The 21,742-nt window shown below is 37.0% G+C and overlaps 6 protein-coding genes across 7 annotated transcripts; 4 read left to right on the top strand and 2 right to left on the bottom strand.

Annotated features, from left to right (window-relative positions):
* Positions 1–1,671: 1,671 nt before the first annotated feature.
* Positions 1,672–3,207, top strand: LOC112799664 (uncharacterized protein At2g34160). The gene is made up of 5 exons (XM_025841730.3): positions 1,672–1,975; positions 2,222–2,270; positions 2,538–2,600; positions 2,712–2,773; positions 2,888–3,207. The coding sequence occupies exons 1-5, from the start codon at positions 1,829–1,831 to the stop codon at positions 2,972–2,974; spliced, it is 408 nt and encodes a 135-aa protein (XP_025697515.1). The 5' UTR covers positions 1,672–1,828; the 3' UTR covers positions 2,975–3,207.
* LOC112801301 (protein CDC73 homolog) lies at positions 3,164–5,299 on the top strand. Its single transcript, XM_025843960.3, has 3 exons — positions 3,164–4,715; positions 4,859–4,941; positions 5,065–5,299. Exons 1-3 carry the CDS (start codon positions 3,647–3,649, stop codon positions 5,155–5,157), a joined length of 1,245 nt encoding a protein of 414 aa, XP_025699745.1. The 5' UTR covers positions 3,164–3,646; the 3' UTR covers positions 5,158–5,299.
* Positions 5,300–6,098: 799 nt separating this feature from the next.
* Positions 6,099–7,644, bottom strand: LOC112801305 (non-specific lipid transfer protein GPI-anchored 5). Its single transcript, XM_025843965.3, has 3 exons — positions 6,805–7,644; positions 6,541–6,636; positions 6,099–6,450 (listed from the first exon to the last, which is right to left on the bottom strand). The coding sequence occupies exons 1-3, from the start codon at positions 7,145–7,147 to the stop codon at positions 6,326–6,328; spliced, it is 564 nt and encodes a 187-aa protein (XP_025699750.1). The 5' UTR covers positions 7,148–7,644; the 3' UTR covers positions 6,099–6,325.
* A 1,297-nt stretch (positions 7,645–8,941) lies between these two features.
* Positions 8,942–10,170, top strand: LOC112801303 (non-specific lipid transfer protein GPI-anchored 20). Of its 2 annotated transcripts, none has more exons than XM_025843964.3 (4): positions 8,942–9,393; positions 9,513–9,539; positions 9,665–9,739; positions 9,858–10,170. In XM_025843964.3, the coding sequence occupies exons 1-4, from the start codon at positions 9,057–9,059 to the stop codon at positions 10,031–10,033; spliced, it is 615 nt and encodes a 204-aa protein (XP_025699749.1). In that variant the 5' UTR covers positions 8,942–9,056; the 3' UTR covers positions 10,034–10,170. The 2 variants fall into 2 exon arrangements, with proteins under 2 accessions (XP_025699749.1, XP_025699748.1); XM_025843963.3 differs by having other exon boundaries at positions 9,834–10,170.
* Positions 10,171–10,543: 373 nt separating this feature from the next.
* LOC112801302 (non-specific lipid transfer protein GPI-anchored 25) lies at positions 10,544–11,583 on the top strand. The gene is made up of 3 exons (XM_025843962.3): positions 10,544–10,952; positions 11,066–11,122; positions 11,219–11,583. Exons 1-3 carry the CDS (start codon positions 10,598–10,600, stop codon positions 11,422–11,424), a joined length of 618 nt encoding a protein of 205 aa, XP_025699747.1. The 5' UTR covers positions 10,544–10,597; the 3' UTR covers positions 11,425–11,583.
* A 117-nt stretch (positions 11,584–11,700) lies between these two features.
* Positions 11,701–16,363, bottom strand: LOC112801300 (probable RNA helicase SDE3). Its single transcript, XM_025843959.3, has 5 exons — positions 16,195–16,363; positions 14,859–15,676; positions 14,569–14,742; positions 12,595–14,046; positions 11,701–12,248 (listed from the first exon to the last, which is right to left on the bottom strand). The coding sequence occupies exons 2-5, from the start codon at positions 15,645–15,647 to the stop codon at positions 12,012–12,014; spliced, it is 2,652 nt and encodes an 883-aa protein (XP_025699744.1). The 5' UTR covers positions 15,648–15,676; positions 16,195–16,363; the 3' UTR covers positions 11,701–12,011.
* Between the last annotated feature and the right edge of the window lie 5,379 nt (positions 16,364–21,742).

Genomic DNA, 21,742 nt, shown 5'->3' with positions numbered 1-21,742 from the left:
CTTTAAATCCTGCCTTCTTTATTCCCATTTCTTGGAATATTGATTGATGTCTTTATGGTGGAGAATTATATTTTTCTTCAAACAATGAATATGTAACATAATTACATAGCATTCTTTGTTAGCTAAATATATAAAATTGATGATATTGTTTTACTTATATTCAATTCCATGGACATTTTGCATGAGTGTGAGACCAGAGTTATGAATTGTTGCATTAAACAGTGATTAAAAGCAAATAAGACAGTGTGTATAATGATCAAGATCTTTAGATAGGTGTTTAAAGTAGTTCTCTCTTTTGCTTGCCACTTGAAAAAAAAGGGGGCCCCTAGAACAGTGAGATTGATCAAGGGAAGAAATGGGGAACCTTTATATTCTTCATTGATCAATGATGCTCTCAAACAGTGAGATTCCAAGCTTATATAGAAAGAAATCCTGGTTGTGCTAGAACAGATGCAGTGATAAAGAGGAAGTGGTAAGAAGACAGAGGATAACCAAATAGAAAATTTTTAAAATGAAACAAATTAATTGGTTGAAAATGAGGAAAAGGTTAAAACAATTTAATGGGCGGAGTCATTATTCTAAGTTGTATATTTTGATTATTTTCTCGCTATGCCCACATGTCTTGCCATATTAAGACAGGGACATTAAATAGCTTGAGATAATGTTAGTATTTTTATTTTATTTTTTCTCAGTGGAGGACAATGTTAGTTTATATTACTATGCTATTTAGCTACATGACTATGCATCATCTATGGATATTTAGCAATTATTCTGGCTGCTCAATTGGCTACAGCAACAAAGAGAAGAAAACAAAATGCATTTAATACGAGTGTGGTCTACAAAGTAAAAACAAACTTGAGGCTGAGTTTTGAAATTGAGAAATATTTGTACTACTATCTTATTTTGTGAAATAACATTGAGAAATGCTAAAATAATTATGCTGTGATGATAAGTCTAATTGATTATATAACAGATGGAATGTGTGTGTTTGAATTGATTGAAAAACAATTGGTTTTATATGTTAGAATTACATACTAGTATACTACCAATAAATAAATAAAATGATCTTAAATCCACATGCAATATAAGGCATTATTTCATCAAAGTTGCAACGCGCAGATTACTTCAAATTTATTTTTTGACCTATGTATACCCTTATTAATATCCACTTACAAGTAAAGATAGTCTGGAGTTGAATTTTTAGGTGAATGCCATGGCATCTATAATATTGTGCCTAATTTATTAAAAAAAGGCAAATAAAAAATATTTAATAAATTTTAAATATTTTATTTTTATTTTATATATTTTATTGTTTATTTATAAAAATAAATTAGACAATTTAAACACTATAATAAAAGGCACTATAAAACTCACCAAATTTTTATAATGTAAATCCTTAATATCCACTTCTCTTCATTAATGTAACTGAATGTAAGTGAAATTAAAAGGATAAAAAAAAAAAAAACTGTTTCCAACTATAAAAAGAAAGTAATTTAATAAAGAATGGCGATGACGAGACCCCATAACCGCCAAAGGGTAAGAAAAAAATCCATAACGGCCAAAGTAAGATGGAGGGAAAAAAATGGACACGCGTCGCAGTGTGATAGGTAATGGTTTTGAGAAGTTATAACTGAAAGGCACTATAAGAGAATAGTGATCACTTGATGGAACGTGCATTTCTTGTTGAAGAAGCTTCTGAGTTCTGAGCTGAGAGAAAGAGATCGGAGAGAGTAGCTAGCTAACTACGAAAGTTGAGTTCAACAATTGTCGCTGAGAAAGAGAGAGGAAAAGCGCACGCGAAGGAAGAGATAGCTCGCAAGTTGCAATAATGGAGGTGATAGTGAGTGCTGATGCTGTTAGTGCTGAGAACAACAACGAGGCGAATCATCGTCGTAATGAAAAGGAGGAGAAGATCGTTCGCATTCAGGTTTCCAAAACCAAGAAACGCCTCGATTTCTACCTCAACCTTTCTAAGGTATCTTTCTTCGAGTTCACCTTCACTTAATTTTCGGTTTCATTATTTTTACATTGAATCAATCTGTTTCGGTTTTGGATTAGTTTAGCTTTGTAGTGATTCTTGTACGTTCTTGATTTGATTTCTTACTGATCGTTCACCTTACTGCAATTTGCAATCCAATGATAACATAACGTCTTCAATTCATATATAGATAGAATTAGATTCAAATACCTTATATTTATCTGTATTTTTTTGCTGATGCAGAGGTATATAAAGCAGAACAATGACGTCGCTCTCTGCGCGCTCGGCATGGGTATTGATTTCTTTCACTTCTCTGCTTTCTTTTGTTTCTGCACCTTATTACCACATTACTTCTTTTTCCATTAGGCTCCATCAGGAAAATTATCATTGTGTTTCAATATAAACGATGGAGTACAACTACTTCACTGATTGTGGGAAAAGCAATTAAGAATGAAGATACAGGAATTTTAGAAGATGAAATATGTTCCTTTCTTTCTTGAATTGTGATCCATTCTTTCTTGTTTTCTAACTGTATTTTTTGTTTAATTGAATTATTCAGCTATTCCAACTGCTATACTCATCTCTGAAATTCTGAAACGCAATGGGTGGGCAACTGAGAAAAGTACGATCACTACTACTGTCCTTAATTAGTGTCTACAAAGCAATACGTTTATTCTAACTAATGCTAAGTTTCAATGGAAGTGGATTTCATATGGGCCTGTATGTGATGCAGATTTAGCGATAGCCACTGTTGCCGCTAAAGTCAAGGAAGGCCGGGCGATTCACAAGCCTAAGGTTTTTTATTATTACCCTGCATGCTTGCTTTCTTTCTTTTATATCTTGATTGTCACTTATTTGTTCAGTGTGCTGTGTTAGTGACGTAGCTGATATTAATTTCTTTTTGCACAGATTGAGATTGTTCTGGGTAAGGATAATGAAGTTGACGGAAGCACTGTTGCTGAGACATTGGAGAATGGTGCTGAGAATAAGGCGTAAAAGTAGTGTCGTGCATGATGATGCTTCTCCGCATCTTCTGTATACAATGGAGTTAGAACCTGTATATGTTCGTTCGTTCATTCTGTTAATCTTTTTCTTTCTTTCTTCGGGGATGAGTAGGTGATAAAATGCAAAGTGTACTCTACCCACACTTTCAGATCTTTCAATGATACTTCATACTATTACTGAATCACAATGAAATGAAATGCGCGCTAGTTGTCTTGATTCGGCCACATTACTCTCTGTCTCAAATTACATTTTAAAACCACTTATCAAATCACACCAGTTAGAGTTAGAGAAGCCACAATTTGGCTAACGACAAGTCACAAGATTCACAACTTTTGAGATTTTGATGAAATATCGATAGGTGAATCCTTGTTCTGCATGAAGCCATTAATTTGATTATATTATTGTTGATGAAGGTGGCAAGCAGAGATTGGATGATTATTATTATTATTATTATTATTATTATTATTATTATTATTATTATTATTATTATTATTATTATTATTATAAAATAAACTTTCCATGGGTGGTCGCTTACGTTCTAATGACATTCAATTAAAGTAAGTGTGTATATTTATTATTAACTACGGCAAATAAAAACCTAATTTGCGTCTTTGGGAGGCGGAGCTGCTAGTGTGAAAACTTGCAAGTGTAGTTAGAGAGAGAATGGATCCGCTGTCAGCTCTGAGAGACTTCACGATGAGAGGGGAGCTGGAGAAGATCGTTAGGGTGAACGGCGAGTTCCGGTTCGGGGAGGAGTACTCGTTCCCCTGCTCGGCGGAGACAGCGTATCGGTCGACGAAGGGGAACAGGTACACACTGGAGACGCTGGTGCACTACATAAACAACCACCAGCTGAAGCACACGGAGTACTTCCAGAGCACCTTCGCCCTCGGCATCCCCTCTGTCACCCTCCCTGATCGCAAGCCCCTCCTCCAATACCTCCAGGGCTCCCTCTCCTCCACCGACTCCGTCGAGTATCGCCCGGAGGATATCCCCCACCCTCTCCCTCTCCCTCCCAACCCTAATAATCCACCACTCCTCCACCAACAACAACTTCCCTCCGGCGTCATTCCCCAAAATGCCCCTCACCCTCACCCTCCCCCTTCTCATACCCCTGCCGCCCCGGAGGAGCCCCAATTGGACTTCATCTCCCTCATTCGCTCCGCCGAGAAGCCCCTCAAGGACCGCGAGTCCCTTCTCGAGTGCAAGAACAGGGACTTCTACAGCGTCCTCGTCGCCGCCACCAAGCGTGAGGAGGAGCGCCAGCGCATCGAGTCCCAGCAGCGCAAGGACGGCCTTGTCGCCAAGAGCCGTCTCATGGGCGCCGACGAGAGGGGTTTAGGGTTTGGTGACGACATGAGCTACGACCCCACTCCCAAGCCCAAGATGCATCTCAAGGGTTCCAAGATTGGGGAAGGGGTCCCCATCATTTTCGTGCCCAGCGCGTTTCAGACGCTGATCACTATTTACAACGTGAAGGAGTTTCTGGAGGATGGGGTCTATATACCCACCGATGTTAAGGTGAAGCAGATGAAGGGCGCCAGGCCTGATTGCGTGACGGTGCAGAAGAAGCTGAGCAGGGACAGGGTGGTCACCGCTTATGAGGTCAGGGATAAGCCCTCTTCCCTCAAGGCTGAGGATTGGGATCGTGTTGTCGCCGTTTTCGTCTTGGGCAAGGAGTGGCAATTTAAGGAATGGCCTTTCAAGGATCATGTCGAGATTTTTAACAAAAGTCAGTCAATTTTTATGCTTTTTGTGTATTTCTATCTGTGCTTACGCCTCTGCTCTCCTATTCGGATTGTCAGTTGAGAAATGCCACATTCATGTTTTTTATGTTGATGATGATCGTGTTGACCATTTGAGATGTTCTTGCAGTTATTGGGTTTTACATGCGTTTTGAAGATGATAGTTTGGAATCAGCAAAAATTGTGAAGCAGTGGAATGTGAAGATTATATCGGTGGGTGCCCTACCTTGTTGGTTTTATTTTGCATGCTTGTTCAAACTATTGCTCTTCTTGCTTCCTATATATTTCCTCTTTTCTGGCTTGCGATCTAACTAGAAATTTCTAATTTTTTTGCAGATTAGCAAGAACAAGCGACATCAAGACAAGGCTGCAGCATTGGAGGTCTGGGACAGGCTAGAAGAGTTTGTACGGTCACGATCACATTCTTAATGTGTGTACCATATTTATAACCCTGTATGTAATATTCGTTTCCTCAAACTGAATACTAAACATTTTTGGCTGTCTTATGATGTGTTATGAGATGAGATAAATAGTTCAAATAATTTATTGTTAGTGAAATTAGTATTGACAATTTGTTGATTTCTTTTTTATGCTACCCTTGCTTGTTTTCCAATGCATTAGGTAAACATAATTGAAGATTGTGTATTGCTGAAAGTTGAAGCATTTGCACTCTCAAGTAATCTGATAAATTATAGGACTAGTCACCTTGGCTGGAGTTGTTGAACTTAGTAACTTTGAGGATTTATTAATGTCTAGAATCTAGTTGAGCTTTTACAGTTTTTCTGTTAACTCTTCCATGGCTAGAAAACTACAGAGTACAGAGAACCCTTCAATTCCATAACTAAGATGTTAGAAAATAGATAGAAAAGTAATCTTGAATCCATGGAATGATCAGTTATGCTCCAATTACTTGGTCTGGTTTCACAGATTTTGAAGCTTACTCGAGTGTCGTTAGTCATTAGTCAAGGTTGTGGTTACTATTAAATGTAAAGGGAATGATAATCTCCTGAAATCTTATGAAAAGTTTTACAGGGAAGCCGCTGATTCAATAGATACTAAGTATATAATTCCTTCAGAATTGTGGTTTCTTAATTGGCTTTATATTCAGTCTTCCATTGCTTCGGCAACTTTTGTATTGTTAAAAGTTAAAATTATTCAAAAACTTTGCATATTAATATTCATTGGACTAGGTGTGATAAACATACATTAGTTTCTTTGACAGGTTTCAAGTGATAGTTGATTGCCTTTGTCAGTGCCTAAAGGTGCTAGAAACAAAAGCTTAGCTTGTTATTGTTTTTTGTTTTTTCCCCCTTTGGGAGCTTGGGTGAGGGGGCAGGTTGTCTCAGTAATGTTTGTTTCGAATTAGGTCATAGTAGCAAACCACAATTACAAGCATCTTTATTCATATGGGAGAAAATGATATCTCCATGATAATACAGAACAGCATAATCCAATATAGGTGACAAAAATGAATAGATTGAACCCCTCAGCCCAAGGGTTTCTCAATAATACATGAGGAAAACAATGAAAATTGACAATGGCAATAAAAAGGAAAAAGAAAAAAACATAAAAGGCAAGCCAGCCAGCAGGGAAAGAATCAGTATGTTCTGAAAGCTGAAGCGTATATTACTGCCAAAGTAAGGAACAGAGGAACCGATAACTTGACAGAATTGGCACTGGATGAGCCACTATCCGTTGTAGGTACGCTCTTGGATCCGGATCCTGCAATTTTATGTCAACTTGAATGGTTAACACAGACAAACTTGGAAAATGATTTCATCAGGTATAAGCTGAGAAGTTAGTATATTGTACCTGAAGAATCTGTGGTTGGAGAGTTGGGAGACTCTGCTGCTGTTCCTGTTCCTGTTGCTGATCCAGCTGGTGAGTTTGCTGGGGAGGGGGAAGAAGCTGTCGACAAACACATAAAACTTATTAGCAGAAATGATGTGGATTGGAATAGGATGTACTTGTAGTAGAGGTTTCATAAGATTAGAAAGTTAGATATTTGCCTAGTATCTCTCCATATTCATTGTGAAGGTTTGGATATGCATATTTGAAGGGATTTGTTGCCTTTACCTTTACACTGACTGACAGATGGGGTTTTCCCCAACTTGCAAGCACTGGGAAGAGCCAGAGCCTGAGTTTGGTTGATGTTGATCCCCAATGATGATCCACCTCCGTTAAGGACCTGGCAGAGGCATTGTGGCTGCGAGCCCAGCACACTGGAAAGCTGGGAACAGCATCCTGAAGATGGGGTTGAGGAGTTCCCTGTGATATAGTTAAGGCAGGGTGACAGGCTCACTATAACATTGGTGCAACTCGACGATTGTGCTGCAGCCCCTGCACACAGCATTGCCATCACCACCATAGCAAAGCTCATCTTAGATATTCTGTGTTCCATTGTAATTGTTTGATGCATATATGTTTTCTTTTTGTCTTTTGGTATTGAAGAAATACTATGTAGTTTGATGAGAATGGTGTTGAAGGAGGGAGGTAGGGGATCCCTTTTGTAGAGAAAGGATGCACAGAAAGTCAGAAACTGACAATGGGAAGGTGATGCTGTTGAACAACTCCTCCCACTCTCTTAACGGAATTCGTTTAATACTTTGTGGCGGCCATTATTCTGTAATATAATAAGCGTAAATGTGAAATTCGGTTATGCAGATAACCAACTTTTTGCTCATGTGTTCACCTGGCAGTGGGCCAGAGGCAGACTTTGAAAACATGACATATCCAGAGATTTCCACGTGTCTTACGGTGGGACAATGTTGAGCAAGGAGTCTTAATGGTGTCCTTGCTTGCTATAATGTAACTTGTATTCTTGTAACCCCAGTTATCAGATTGCGGGCATGACTGGGCATGCTAAGCTAGTGATTTTATTTAACACAATTTTTTCGCACTTTCTATGAAGAATTTAATTCGATTATTTCTTTTGTCACCATTTTTTTCATTTAAAGAACATATATATATATATATATATATATATATATATATATATATATATATATATATATGGTGAATTCTATCATACTCTCTCTAAAATAACGGGTAAATTATTCCTTGTGATATATATATTGAAAGTGATTCACGAGATGAGTTTTATGAAGTGGAAGAGATATTTATGAATGCAATTGATGCACTCGAAGGTAAAAGAGAGCTTATGGTCCGTGATGATAAAAGTCATAAAGACATTTGAAAAGATTTTTTAAATCCTCAAGTCATAAACACAGTTAAAAACATTGTTGTTGATGATCCTCATGAGATTAAAGACACTGTTGTCGATGAGGTGGAGATCAAGTCGAATTCAATTGCAAACAATATGATTTGCAAGATGAGGTGACAATTATGCATTTAATCACTTTCATGAAACAAATTTTGCGGAGAGTGAACTTTGAGAATGTTATTACCATACAGAAGAGGGTGGAGGAGGTGCAGTGAGTAGTGGGTATACGCTGAGGTTGGGAAAGAGTTGTGCCTATGTAGCAGAGATTTTTCGTACCTCGAGCGGTGACAGCCACCACCACCATCATAAACTGGTAGTGCTAAACTAAATTTAAATAATCACAAGAGAGAGAAAGAAAAATAGAGAATATATACTTAATTATTATGGTTAATATTCAACTTAATTGTAAGAAAAAGTATAGGGAGCCAATGGCTTAAGCGTACAATGTGTACAATGGAGGTTTAGAAAGTATTAGAGATATGACCATTAGTGTTACATTATCCTATCAGGTTACACTTTTGGGATGAGTGGTTTCAGATATGGTATTAGAGTTCTAGATCCGAAAGGTCAAGAGTTCGATCTTTAGTGAACCCCAAAATCAGTTTAAATTTTTATTGAGATGTTTATTATCCTTGGTATATTCATGGACCAAAGATTTAGTCCATTGTACACATTGTACACTTACGCCATTGGCTCCCTAGCACTACCAAAGACAAAAAGATTTGGTAAGCTATGTTTCATTGGCAAGTTGACCAAATTTAACATTTGGTAAGTCATACGAGTAACAATTAAATATTCAAAGTAGTAGAGGGGCAAGGAAACCAATGAAGAAAGAACTGCTACATGGATTCGGTTATCCACCTTAGCGGCTGACCTAATAAAGAATGATTCTGTTATCCATTTCCCACTGATTAGTGATTAGTTATGGTAGTTGAACTCTTGAACCAACTTTGAGTTTCCCTTCCTAAATATAAATTGGTTCATCCTGTTCTTTCCCAATCATAAAACTCCCTGACCCAGTTTTTCTTTGTACTTCCTGAGCACAAGAAGTCCACTAGAGAATCCAAACTCCTAGCAAATCCAAAATCTTAAGTAGAAAACACACATGGAACGCTTGGTGCCGTGCCACATAGTCGCGGTATTAGCCGTGGTCATGGCAATGGTTGTGCCGGCCTATGCCCAGATCAGTACCCCTTGCAACACATCAACGATAAGCACTTCCTTCACCCCATGTGTTGGCTACCTCACAGGCAGCAGTTCCAATAGCACCTCCCCCACCGCGGCGTGCTGCAATTCAGTCAAGTCCCTCACAAGTGGCGGCATGGATTGTTTGTGCCTCATCGTCACCGGCAGTGTTCCCTTCAGAATACCGTTCAATAGAACCTTGGCCATCTCTCTTCCTCGTGCTTGCAATTTGCCTGGTGTTCCTGTTCAATGCAAAAGTATATATATTTCTTCAATTTTATTACTCATTAGTAATAATGTTTATTTGTGAAATCTAATTCTGATTTCCCATCAATAAGACTAAGACATTTAATTTTCTCTCTTCATTACTTTGCAGGCACGGGTTCTCCTCTTCCTGCTCCAGGTAATGCCAGTATTCAATTTTCCTTCCCTTCTGAAATTTCTTGGCTTCTTTTTATGCAAGTAAAGTATAAATCTTTTTCATTTGAACTAACTAGTACTTTGAATGATTTTGATTTGTTCTTGCAGGACCAGCAGCACTTGGACCATCTCTTTCCCCTGCATCTGCTCCTTCTGGATTGATTCCATCTCCAAGTCCTCAAGGTACTTTACTAATATTCACCAAAAGAACTTAGTGCAACAAAGATACTTATCTCAACTGGGAATACCAATATCAGCTTCTCTTTTGTTTTAACAGATTCTCCTCTTCTCCCCTCACCAGTTACACCTTCTCTGTCCCCGGAATCTGACACGACCCCTCCATCGGTGGACTCCGGTGCCCCTTCTGCGACAAGTGGCCGTGCCGGTCTGACTCCATCATCCGCCGTCTCATCTTACAGTCTCCTGCCTTCTGCCGTACTTGTTGCGTTGGGATATGGTGTTCTTAAACACTACTAGGTTGTGTGCAATGCATGGTTATTTCTTTGGGTTTTGCTCTGATTCATTCATACCCGCATTGGGAGACACACTATTTATCAAATGAAAAGGCAATGATTGTATCCACAAATGACCACAATAAATTCTTATTGTTTCCATTTAGTCTACACGTTAATTTACTTATTCTACTTCATTTTTAAGTGATAAAAGAAAATGGCGGAATTATGCACCAACAAACTTTAATATAGCATCATCTACATTTTAACTTTTATTTTTTCATAAAAATATTTTTACTTGAGTTGTAATGACTCAACGCAGTTATGCAAAAACTCGAAGGGCAATTGCGGGAATTCGGTTAAACTGTGCGGGTTCCCTCCCGCCAATGCAGAATTAGTCCCAACGGTCTGCCTGTTGAAGTATTCGTTTAAATCGAAATTAAACTGGAATTAAGATCAATAGTAAATGAAAACACAGCCAAACGCACCCTAATTGTTTGATAGTTATAAAATTAACTAATAAAAAGAAAGTTTTATGCGTAAAGCTAGTGAGAGCGTAAACGTAATCTCAATTCTCTTGCTCCCGTGAATGCCAACCATGGCTACCGGCGTCACTGCAGCATTCGTCCTCCTCCTCGCACTGGTTGCACATACGGAGGCGCCGACTTCCCCGACGGCGACAGGTGGCTGCACCGACGAGCTGCTGTCGTTCTCAGCGTGTCTTTCATACGTGTCGTCCCCGCCCAACGACCTCAACGAGAGACCTTCCGCCAACTGCTGCGCCGCCTTCAACTCGGCGGCGGAGTCCGGCGGCGCAATCTGCCTGTGCTACTTCGTACGCTACCCTAACATCCTCGGGTTCCCTATCAACTCCACAAGGCTCATCTCGCTTTCTTCCATTTGCAATCCAACTCCTCCTCTTTCCTTGAATTTCCTCTGCTCAGGTTCTTCTTCTTTCTTTCTTTTCTTCAATCTTTCACATGTTCTTGGTTTTTCTATCATCACGATTCGCATCACAATGTTCTCATTCATCCATTCTTGTTCTTTTCATGTGCAGCATCACCGGCTCTGCCACCTCTCAACAGCGCAGCGACACTGGGATTCACCATATCTGGTTCTTTAACTCATTTTTGGCTCTTATTCTCTCTAATCTTTAATGGTTTTCAAGTACGATAATGAACACTAACGTTTTGGTGTTTGTGATTGACAGGGATCCAGGGTGGCGGTGGAGGAAGTTCAACAGCACCTAAGATTGGTGGTAGGTCACCAAAAAGCGGGGGAAGAGGAAGGCCATTTTTCTTTCCATTGTCATCAAATGGAAACGGCGCAGCTTCAACACACTTGTGCAGCAGCAACACTCTGCTACTACTCTCAGTAGCACTTGCCATCTTTGTGTCACTCCTCAACACTCAATAGTGTACAGTGCTCAATGTGTATGTGTAACTATCACCCTTCATAACTGGTTGCTACGTAGCATGATTTTCTTTACTATCATTGCTCTCAGTAGCAGTTGTATATACGTGACTAGTTGGTAGTCTATATCAATATCATTGAATCACACTTTTTTGCTAACTACTGCTATTAACTGTTACTGTGTTACGCCTCCATTACTTATTATTGAAAAAATGATAGCCTTTTCACAATCCAAATGTTCTCGTTTCTTCAACACTTCAGGATTGAAACTCAGGAAACTTGTGAAAAATCACATATGGTTAAAGTTTTCTTTTCATTTTGGAAATACATCACCAATGGTTAAATAATACTATAAATAGTGATTAGTGAATTCCTCCAGGTTTTCAATATCACAGCTTGGCCCGGGTTTATAACTGAACGGGACTCTTCTTTTCACCCCATCGTAACAAAACGTAACATTGATATTTTTTCCACACATTCCTAAGTAAGACTTCTAACATAGTAGTAGTTGTAGTAGACTAGCAGTAGCGAGTACAAGTTCAAACTTGTAAATAACATGCAAAATTATATCATTTCTAAGTCGGATATCTTCAACTACTTCTCCAGCCATCAGACCATTCAGCCTCATCAGTAACAGGTTTGGGAATCTCCACCTGGGATAAATCTTGACCCCATTCTACAGAGTCCTCTCCATTGACCTCTCCATAAGGCTTCACATTGTTGTCTCCAGCGTCCTCAACATAAGTCTTTGGCCTATCAGGAAGTTTACAACCCTGATAAGATTTATTGTCTACGCAGTGCCACAGCATTTGGCTCCAATAATTGTCCTGTCAAACAAGTGGAGATTAAAATGTGTATAACTATCAAAACCAAGGATCTATCTAACAATAGGGTTTTATCCAGTTTTCACTATTAATCATCTTCATTTTTGTATATTTTCTAGCAATAATTATCCTCTAGAAAGACCAACCGAATTAATGTCTAAAGTAAGCATTTCCGATTTCTCGGTATCATTCATACAAGTAATAGTAATACTACCTTTTAAGTGAATATGGAATGCAATCTTTCAGATAATATATGGAAATACCCCATTCATAGCATAAAGCTCATCATATAGATTATAGACAACTAACTGGACATCAACTCATGGCTAATTAGAGAAAAAGGCAATACCTTGCAGATAATGTGTGGATTCCCGATGATAACCAACAATGATATGGCACGAGTTACAGCCACATTAAACCTTCTATGATTGCTCAAAAAGCCAAGACAGTGGACTCTGTCAAACTCATTGTGTTTGATGGTTGATCGAACAGTTGATATGATAATAACTTCCTTCTCTTGTCCTTGAAACTGTTCAACACTACCAACTTTGATATCAGGCATCTCTTGATTTTCAAGAGTCTGTTTAATTTTGAGTACTTGTTGCCTATATGGTGCTATTATGCCAATGTGTTCCTCCATTATATTCCCACCAGCTGTCAGCCTCTTGACAACTTCGACAACTTTGCTCACTTCAATTCGGTTGAACCATGAGGGGTTATTCCCTTCTCTTTCATCACATCCTTGGATGCCAAAGAAAAGAACGGGAAACTCCTCATTAGGGAGGAAGCCAGGACTCACCATGAAGGTTGTCTTGTCTCTGCATGCAATCAACGCCCCATTATAAAACAGCTTTGAAGGGAGATGTAATATCTCTGGATGGCATCGATAATTATTAACCAATGTCGTTGCATAATTTGCATCTCCAGTTGCATACATCTCACATTGAAACAGTCGTGCCAGGTATGATGTCCCCAATCCATGTGTATCTGCTTTCTTCGAATAAATTACTGGACCCAACTGCATTGGGTCTCCAGCTAGAACAACAACAGTTTCCCTTCTGCAGAGATGGGATATAGGGATCATGGTTTCAGGTTCTGAGGCTTGGCCAGCCTCATCCAAGAAAATGTGAGAGAAATGACCCCGTGAAACATCTTCTGCATAAAGAAGACAGGCACTCATATATGTTGATATTATAATCCTATAATGCCTGAGGGCACTGACTGGCGGGCATTTAAATATCAACTCATCAAAGAAGCAGAAACGGATAATTTCAGGTTTGACATCCTCATATGGCCTGGTAGAAGCATTGAGCCTGAATATTTCATTTTCTTGAAATTCAACAGACTTCTCAGCAAGCAGTTTCTCTAATATGTGGTCTGCTGCACTATTTGATGGTGCACAGACAAGAATACGGGCATCCTTATTATGTTTGTAGAGCTGGAGAACTGCTTCTACTATTGTCTTAGTCTTTCCCGTACCTGGAGGCCCATAAATCAGATATGGTGGCGCCCCTTTGCAACCAACAATACTTTTGATTGAAGAAATCTGCTCATCATTAAAAGCACCAGATATGGGAATCAGATCAGTGGTTTCAATGAACCTCTTCCTGGCTAAAGTAGATGGAAAAAGGAACTCGGATCCTAAGCCACTGGCTGCCTCAACTGCTTGATACAACCTTCTCATATTGATCCTATTGTAGGTGAAGTGAACATCATAAAGATTTCCATCTCTATGGCGCAGGTGAAATTCATTATCAAACTTCAAAAAGATCTCATCAGCTTCAACACGATGGATAAATCCCTACAAAAATTCACATATGATTTTACATCGGCAGAATATTGACAGTAACTTGATAAATATATTCTCAGACTTGTTTGAAAGAAAATCAGATATGAACGTATTATGAAAAATAAAATATCCCAAATATATATATATAGCTTTGGCTAAATTAAAGTTCAGAATACCAGTCTGTAAGTTCAAAAAAAAATTATAATAGTATAATATAATTTCTAGATTCTACAATTTATGCTTACCAATTATATATCAATACAATCATATTCATATGCATATCTTAACAGTATTTGTCATTTCCCAATTGCATGCAATCAAATTATAAATGCCATAGATTCCTAATTAAGAGTCCAAACAAAGCAATAATAACTCCATTGATAAAGCTGAAATATATGAATGAATAATTACTGTTAAGCATCTGCGGACTAGTTCTAATGACCAGATTCTGTTATAATGATTTCTAGTTAATAAATTGATTTGTCCAAGGAGTATGAAAAGACAATGTGATATGCAGCTAAATAATTAACAAACCTGATAAGGGCGTCCAGTGTTCTTATCATTTTCAGATGCTAGTTTGGCAAAGATGAAATCCCCATGAACCAGTGATGGTCTTCTCTCAGCAAGCCCAGGAACCAACATGGACAAAAATTGATTGGGTCTCTTCCTCATTGTTACGCATTCCATGTCATAAGTCCTCATGTCTTCCTGAAGCATAAGTCGGTGACAAGAATACAAAGGGAACCAAGATCAGTCTTTGCATATGATCATTCGTAAGCTACTCTCTTTTTGTTCTTTCTTTATGAATAAACAAATTAGTATACCTCTAATTGTATTTCTTCCATTATCACCAATGTTTTGAAAAAAGAAGCATAATTCTTTCTTGTTAGACCACCTTCAACAGCTTCAGGGATCTGATTGCTCTCAAGCAAGTGTCTAATATCCCCGGGAATATCATATTTTGGAAGCCTATTAATGTAGGCCCGATTTGTTTTCCCTGCAGGACGTGAGCCTGCGACGAAATTATCTACTGCAAATTTGTCTTTTCTTCTTTGTCGAGAATAAGGCCTCTTAGAAGCCAACGATTTCGAAATCTTGTCTTCAACTAAGACAAAAACCACCCTTTCTATTCTTTCTTCTCCAACATCAAAATGCACAATTGATTGGTACATGCCCATTTCTTTTGTCTTGCAAGACAACCATACTTTTAAAATCTCACCAGGCTGAAGCATTCTATCCTCCAAATCAAATGATTCGAGAAAGCCCTCATCTGAATCTCCATTTGAATTTGAATTTGCTGATGGAGGTTCCATCAGAGAAAGAGTGAAAGTGTTCTGAGGATTTGAGGCAAAAATATGAACAGTCCACAACTGCACAGGCTCTTTGGTGGTATTATTGATGGTTATTAAATCCACAGCAGTATCTCCAACAAACACTGATTGAGGCTTCCCATCCACAAATGCAAATGGGATGGATATGATAACCGGATCGCCATCATCAATAGCAGCGTAACTACAAACAGATTTCTCTTCCTCAAAATCTAGAAACCCGATTTCTCCCTTTCCTCCAACATAAGAGCATTCATCATCTGACCTGTATCCAACAGTACTCATCGGGGATGAACAGAACTTCCAACTCAGTTCTGCAACAGATACAAGATGAGAATTTCAGAGAAGGAAAAAACATAGATGATAAAGTCAAAGCATCCCTAAAGAGAGTATTTGTTAGGTCACTCCACCATAAAAATAGTGTATCTCACATAAGAGAAAACTCTCTTGTCATCAAGCAAAAGGAGAGGATCCAAAATCATTACTAAGTTAAAAGATTATCTCTCAATAGAACCTAAATTACACATTTATCTCTTCAATAACATACAACCAAATACAGGAGAAACAAACACGAACCAACAAAACAAAATTACGCCCACAAAACAATACGATAGCATTAGGTAAACTTGCAAGCAGCTCTTCAATATTTGTGATTTTGCAGAGGACATAAATCGCAAACAAAATACTGAGAAAATAAAAATAACAATGCGATGAAAATTTGAAATTTGCAGGGTGGCAATTATGTGACGTGGTTTTGTTATTTATTTCTACGGAAAAATGACTTTGGGGAATTCGAAAAAGGAAAAGGAGGATTTTTGCGATGAAAGCTTACCAGAGAAGAAATTCTGGAGATGAAAATGGGTGAGAGTGAGAGTGAGAGTGAGTGAGACAGATACTCACACTCCCCTGCTTCCTCGGAAACACTCTTCAGCTTCGGCAACGTTTAGAAGGGAGGTGAAGCGAGAGCCCAGAGGCTGAGACTATGTATTGAATTATGTCTAAATATTATTTTTTATTTAAGATAAATATAAAAATTAAAAATTAAATTTAAAATTTAAAATATTAAACAAAAATATTTTAAAAAAATATTATTAAAGATTTTTTATTTCAAAAACTTTTATTCTTTCTTCTTATTTTTAAAATTATCTAAAATTAAAATTTTAATTTTAATATTTGATTATTATCGTGAATTTAATTTAGTCCCCAAATTTAATTCAGTCTCAACCTACTGCCCACTGTTATCACATTAGATTAAACACTCGAATTTGGTCACTAACAAGTAACCAAGAATTTGTAATCTCTTTGTAATTTAATGGATGCGTTTTTAATAAAAAAATTATTAAAAAGTAATTAACTTTTTAAAAATATTATTATAAAATAAATTAAAAACCAATTCGTCTGAGAATAATAAAGAGATTTATCAACAACAAAAATACTCATTCAAAATTTTATTTTATTTTATTTTTTGTTTTTCACTAATTTGGGTGTTTTGCTCCATTTCTTCCTTCCTACTCCAAATGAAAGGAAACAAAAGTAAGTTATATGAGGTGTGTTATTCCCTTCCGTTTCATGCTTACGATTTACGATACTCGATCCACTTATATAGTCATCATATATGGCTATATGCGTCACAATACTAGTTAGATGACATATATAACTTCAATCACATTGGACTGATATTCCTTCTACTACTAATATTCGATCATTTTGTTCCAAATTATTTTTCACCTTTTAGTTTTTAGAATTTTAATATTTGTATACCAAAAGTAACTATTTATTTGTGTATTTATAAGGTATTAGAACTTTAGAAGTGAATCCATAAAAAAATGCTCCACTATAAGGTTTTCCGTTTGTTAATCTATACACAAACTTCGTGTTCTCTTTTTTTTTTTGTTAAACTATCTTACATTTTTGTGCATTCTCGTAATTTTTTATTAATTCAAGATTATAATAGTGGTAGTTTATTTTATTTTACTTTTTGACAAAGAGATTATAATAGTAATTTGATTCCTTAAAAGATATATATTATATAATATTAAGATCCAGTTTGAGTAAACAATTTAATTAAGTTATTTTTTTAAAAAATAACTTAAACAAATGATTATATTAAAAGTAGCTTATAAATAAGTTATTTTATATTTGGATTTTTAGTTCTAAAAGTACTTATTCTATAGATATGATAAAAAGTAGACAAAAAGTAGCATTATGAGAGAGGTTATTTTTTTAACTTTTCTATAAGTTCCTAAATAGCTTCTTAGAAAGCTTTAGTTTGATTTTAAAAATTGTACCAGATATTAATACTACTACTTTTCATAAGTCAAAAACTCAAAAAAATTATTTTTAAAACTTCCCAAATAAACCCTAATTTAGTCTCTAAAACGATAAGAATAACATTACTCAAAAATCAAAATAAACAAAGGATATAACATATTATTTGATCTCCACTTTTAAACATAGCCATATCATGGTATTCATGGAACATATTTAGCTATTATTTTTTTATTATTAAATATGAGCCTTGAATTTTATTTAATAATGTTAAAGTATAATTGATATCAATTATATTTATTTAGCATATTTATATATTTATTATATATGAGATATTATGCGTTTATTGCTATGTTTCTTTTAGTACCTATACATATCCTTATATATTGTATCATTCGAGCATCACACCCAATAATACACAATCACTTTCTTCTGATTACTCTCTTATTTCTAACATGGTATCGATAGCATAGATTTTTTTTTATGGAAATTAGTTCTTAGCCTTTCATGTTTTCTTCTTCCGACAGCCTTTTTGTACCTGTTATCGACCCTTTTTCCGACGTTTTCCTTCGTTAATGACCATACCATCGTCTTCTTCTTGTCGCTCTGAGTCCAACCACGTCGCTAGAATCCTCCAATGCGCCGCCATGCGTCGCTGGAAGATCGTTGCCCGCTTCCTCTTTCTTCTCCTTCCAGATGCATCCAGCATTGTTGATCAACGTCTACGATCAACGGTCCAGACTCCTCCACGTGTCACAGACCATGCTTCCCGTCGACCTGCGTGTCAACCTAGACCGACCTGCTTCCTGACCCGCGTGCCAGCTTCTCACCGCGTTAGCGTTGATGTGTCTCCTTTTCCTCTTACACGTCGCCACGTGTCCTCCACTGCTGATGTGGCTGCTGACATGGCACATAGTGGGACCCATCCTAAAATTTTTTGGTTGAGATCTTTTCGATTTTGACTTCTGTTTTCTCGATTTTTGTTACAATCTTGTAGTTTTCTTTCTTCTCTTTCATCTTTATATTTATTATATATTATGGAAAAATCATATGTGTTTGTTGCCACAGACAGAAAGGGTAAATTTTGTCGAAATTGTAACTATTCCGGACACCTCTTCTCAGATTGTCCTTTTATTGAATGTCGCAATGCAAACATAAAGGTCACATTAGCTACAATTGTCCAAAACTGTTCTGCCATTATTGCAAGCTCTTGAAATATTTGATTACTACCTGTCCTTCTCGTCCACCACGTTCAGATCAGAACAAGTATTATTCTCGTCCCAACTACTCTAAGAATGTGCCTGTTTTTATTGTTGCTGCTACTGCTAATGAATCCACCAACTCTGCTTCTCTCAACCCACCTTCAGTCTCTCCATTCGGTATTGAGTTTCTTCTTAAGCAACTTTTCTCTTTTTCTAATAATACCTCTACTACTTTTTTCACTCTTCCAAGTAATTATAAATGGTATTTTGATTCTGGTTGCTTTAATCACGTGTTTCCTTTGCGTTCTTGTTTCTCGTCTTTGTCTACCATTACAAATGCACCTTCTGTCAACACTGCTAATGGTTCCCTCTTGCATGCAATACATAAAGTTTTATTTCACAGTCAAATCTTATTCTTTCTAGCACTTATTTTATTCCAAAATTAAACTTTAATCTTATCTCTGTTGGTCAACTTATTGATCTCAGTTTTGATGTCAATTTTTCTATTTTTGGTTGTCGTGTGTAGGATCGTCGGACGGAAAATTAACCGACAAGTGCACTGGGTTATACCAAGTAGTACCTTAAGTGAATGAGGGTCGATCCCACGAGAATTGATGGATTAAGAAACAATGGTCAAGTGATTTACTTAGTTAGATAGACAGAAAATAGTGTTGAGAGTTCAAATGCATCAAACAGTGATTCAAAGAATCAGAAAAACAAGCAGTAAATAGGTTGTGAAGTATATATGGAGAAACAGTTAAGGCTTCAGAGATATCTATCTTTCGAATTGACTTTTCTTACTAACTATTTTAATCCTGCAAGATTTAATTCATGGCAAACTATATGTGACTAAACCCTAATTCTTTATACCTTTTTAGTCTCCTCTAACATTCATCAACCGTCAATTCCTTGGTCACTTAATTCCAATTAGAGGGTGAAGTTCAATTCTAGTTTATATGGCACAAAAACCCTAATTACCCAAATATAAGAGGATTATATGTCACGTATCGCGTTAAGTCCAGATAATTAGTGATTTAGGAGAATATGTTTTCAAGTTTTTGTTCAAGTAAAGAGCTTTTCCAAGTTATACAAGAACTCAATTAGAACAAGGGTCATACTTCCGTTCCACCCAAATTCATAAGATAAAGAACGAAAACAATTCTCGAATTATAAATCAGTACATGAATTAAAATAGAAAAATAATAGTATCAATCCATATAATAGACAGAGCTCTTAACCTTAACAGTGGAGGTTTAGTTGCTCATGATTCAGAGAAAAAAACTAAAATTCTGAAAAAAATGTAAATTGCCGAATGAGGTAGAAGGAAAGAGAAGAGCCCGAAGGGCTGATTCTTTTTCCTTTTATATCTAATCCTAATTAATGTAAAAATAAATTTCCTAGAATTAAATAATATCTTTTCTTAATTATAAATAAAATAAAAAGTTTAAATCAAAATTTAATGAATGATTTGTGCGAGCCTTTGGACGAATGGGGACCACTTGCATTCTCAAGTTGTGGCGCCAAACTTAGAAGAATCCAAGTTTGGCGTGAGGGTGCGTGAAGCTTTCCTTTGGAGCCTTTGAGTTGGCGCCAAACTTGAGTAATCTCAAGTTTGGCGTGGAGGTGGCAGCAAGCTTTCTTGGAACATCTTGTTGTGGCGCCAAACTTGGGGACGTGGAGTTGGCAGCTTGTATTCTTTGGAGTCTTTGAGTTGGCGCCAAACTTGAGACCGCCTTTATTTCTAATCTCTCATTGTTTTATCCTTGGCTCCAATTCTATTAAATTTGTCCAAAATATTATTTAAAATAAACAGAATTATACACAACTTAAAGTAGCATACATAGTGGCTAAAATATATTAAATCTTGATTAAACTTAATAATTTAAGTGCAAATTCACTAGGAAAAGATAGGGAAGATGATCACGCATCAGTAGGAGTACATAAAGAGTACATAAGGTTAACCACAAAACAGGGATGCAACAGGAGGTAATGGAGGTTGTCAAGCTTTTGCTGCTAGACCAGGCTCTGTTCTTGTAGGATTGGAGGTAGTTTTTATGGTGAGAACTACAGTTGCTCAACCACAGTGTCATAATTGTTATCCAGATTATTTTTTTTTATTAGTTTAATATTGATGGTAATTAATTATAGTAGAAGTACATACGGGGTACATAAGGTTAAGCACACTATTTTTTCAGTTTTTTATTTTTATTCATTTGAAATTTTTAAAATAAGAAGAACCAATCTCTCTCGACAAATAGAAATTAAAGTGGTAAGAGGAACCAGAGGAGGAGGCGGTGGCGGAGCCGCACTAGCTAGTTGCGGCAGCACCCGCTAACGAAGGCTGGGGCGCAGCAAGAGGTAACGGCTGTCACTGTACTAAGAGCTCTGTCTTCAAGACTAAGCTCTGTTCAGCCAGAGGTCGTCTCTACGGTGAGAACTGCGGTTGTTCAGCCACAAAGTGTCATATTCGGGGATGGAGTTCCAAAGAGAGGTGTAGGAATAATGCCGATGTGTTGCTGCAGGCATGCATCATATGTGATGCTGTTTGCTGTATGCTTTCATTAGAATTGTCAAAATGGTAAGAAAGAAGACAAAAATTCTTAGTCTACTGAAGTGATCATCACACAATTATGAGTCTAGTTTTGGCAGCTTGTATTCCTTGGGGTCTTTGAGTTGGATCTCAAGTTTGGCGTAGGAGTAGCAGCCTTTATTTCTAATTTTTCTTTATTTCATCCTTGGTTCCAACTCTGTTAAATTCATCCAAAATACTATTGAAAAAAACAGAATTGTACACGACTCAAAATAGCATTCATCTTGATTAAACTTAGTAATTCAAGTACAAATTTACGGAAAAAAGATAGGAAAGATGCTCACACGTCATTAGGAGTACATAACGAATACATAAGGTTA

This window comes from Arachis hypogaea, chromosome 5 (assembly GCF_003086295.3).
Source record: "Arachis hypogaea cultivar Tifrunner chromosome 5, arahy.Tifrunner.gnm2.J5K5, whole genome shotgun sequence".
Lineage (NCBI taxonomy): Eukaryota > Viridiplantae > Streptophyta > Magnoliopsida > Fabales > Fabaceae > Arachis > Arachis hypogaea.
This window is presented reverse-complemented; position numbering and strand designations above follow the sequence as displayed.